This window comes from Rhagoletis zephyria, unplaced genomic scaffold (assembly GCF_001687245.7).
Source record: "Rhagoletis zephyria isolate East Lansing unplaced genomic scaffold, Rhagoletis_zephyria_1.1 Rzeph_scaffold_77759, whole genome shotgun sequence".
Classification (NCBI taxonomy): domain Eukaryota; kingdom Metazoa; phylum Arthropoda; class Insecta; order Diptera; family Tephritidae; genus Rhagoletis; species Rhagoletis zephyria.
In genome coordinates this window covers 1-1,158 of record NW_016234808.1, presented here as the reverse complement: position 1 = coordinate 1,158, position 1,158 = coordinate 1, and the positions used below count along the sequence as shown (strand labels likewise).

The 1,158-nt window shown below is 43.3% G+C and overlaps 1 protein-coding gene across 1 annotated transcript; it reads right to left on the bottom strand.

The window, feature by feature from the left end:
• Positions 1 to 619: 619 nt before the first annotated feature.
• On the bottom strand, positions 620 to 1,150 carry LOC108357446 (serine/threonine-protein phosphatase 2A 55 kDa regulatory subunit B delta isoform-like; the record flags this gene model as incomplete). The annotated part of the gene is made up of 3 exons (XM_017608522.1): positions 620 to 840; positions 894 to 1,017; positions 1,074 to 1,150. Coding segments are annotated over 3 exons (422 nt in total), but the record flags the coding sequence as incomplete, so codon positions are not given.
• Positions 1,151 to 1,158: the final 8 nt, after the last annotated feature.

The following is a 1,158-nucleotide window of genomic DNA, read 5'->3' as shown; positions in this document are numbered from 1 at the left end:
GCGCATTAAGAATCCAGCAAATTTTTTAAATCAGCGAGAAATGAAAAACAATTTAAAGAAATGGAAAGAGTTTGAACAAGGCTCGCTTCGCTCGCCTTGTTCAAACTCTTTCCATCTTTAAATATTTTCACCTCGCTGATTTAAAAAATTTGCATGCATCTACTACAGCCGTCGATTTCATTTCAGAGTATTCACCTAAAACAGTCTCGACGATCCATCATAGACCCTAGAGCCTCTTTAATTAGTGTACATATAATGGGTGTGACTTGTGTGTGGTGTGGTGTCTGGAAGAAAAATGCAACATGAAGCAAAAGGGAAAGGTGCAAAAAGAATGTGGAAGAACGTGGAACGGCGCGATAAGCAATGAAGCGACAGAAAGAAAAGAAGGAAGAAAGAGGAGGTGGTAATAAAAAGTAAAAGTAAAATGTGAGTGTAAATTATGTTAAAAGACTAAAGGAAGATAATCGGCAAAAAGAACTCGGTTCGTTCAGTCATTGGGAGGCTGCCATGACCTCTCCAATCAAAACTGCTGAAGCTCCTCCCTCTCAGTTAGTGGACAAAAATATAGACAGACGTGGGCAAACAAAACGGGTCCATTTTCCAACCTGCTACCACTTACTCTGACTCCATTGGCACTGGTTGCTGAAGGACGCCCTGTTGTGGAAGCTGCGACGAATCGCCGCACTCTTTAAATAGAAACAAATTGTTTGTCGCCGCCACGGCAATAATGTTGTCCTCTGGATGCCAGGCAGTGTGCAGAATCTTGCTGGTAAAGTCCAGACTGTCCACATTCATCTCGTCCTTCTTCTTCTTGGCCGTCGTCACCGAATTGCTAAACACCTGATAAGGAAAGTAGTAGTCAGCATAAAATCTCCCACACAAAAGATCAGTACCTTTCTGGGCTTGAGACCACTGAGTGAGCTGGCAATCTCCTTAGTGGCCTCGTACATCACGTCCCGCTTCGTCCGACGGTCAAATATCTTGAAAAAGTTGTTGTACGAGCCCGTCATGAGGTGACTGTTGTAAAGAACAATAGTTAGTTGAGTCCTACAAATCAACTACACAACACTCACGTATCAGAGCCGTTAATTGAGCATTCAAACTTGTCGAAAATGTAGTCGCTCTCAAAGAGGCTGCACAGCTTGGACCGCAGGTACT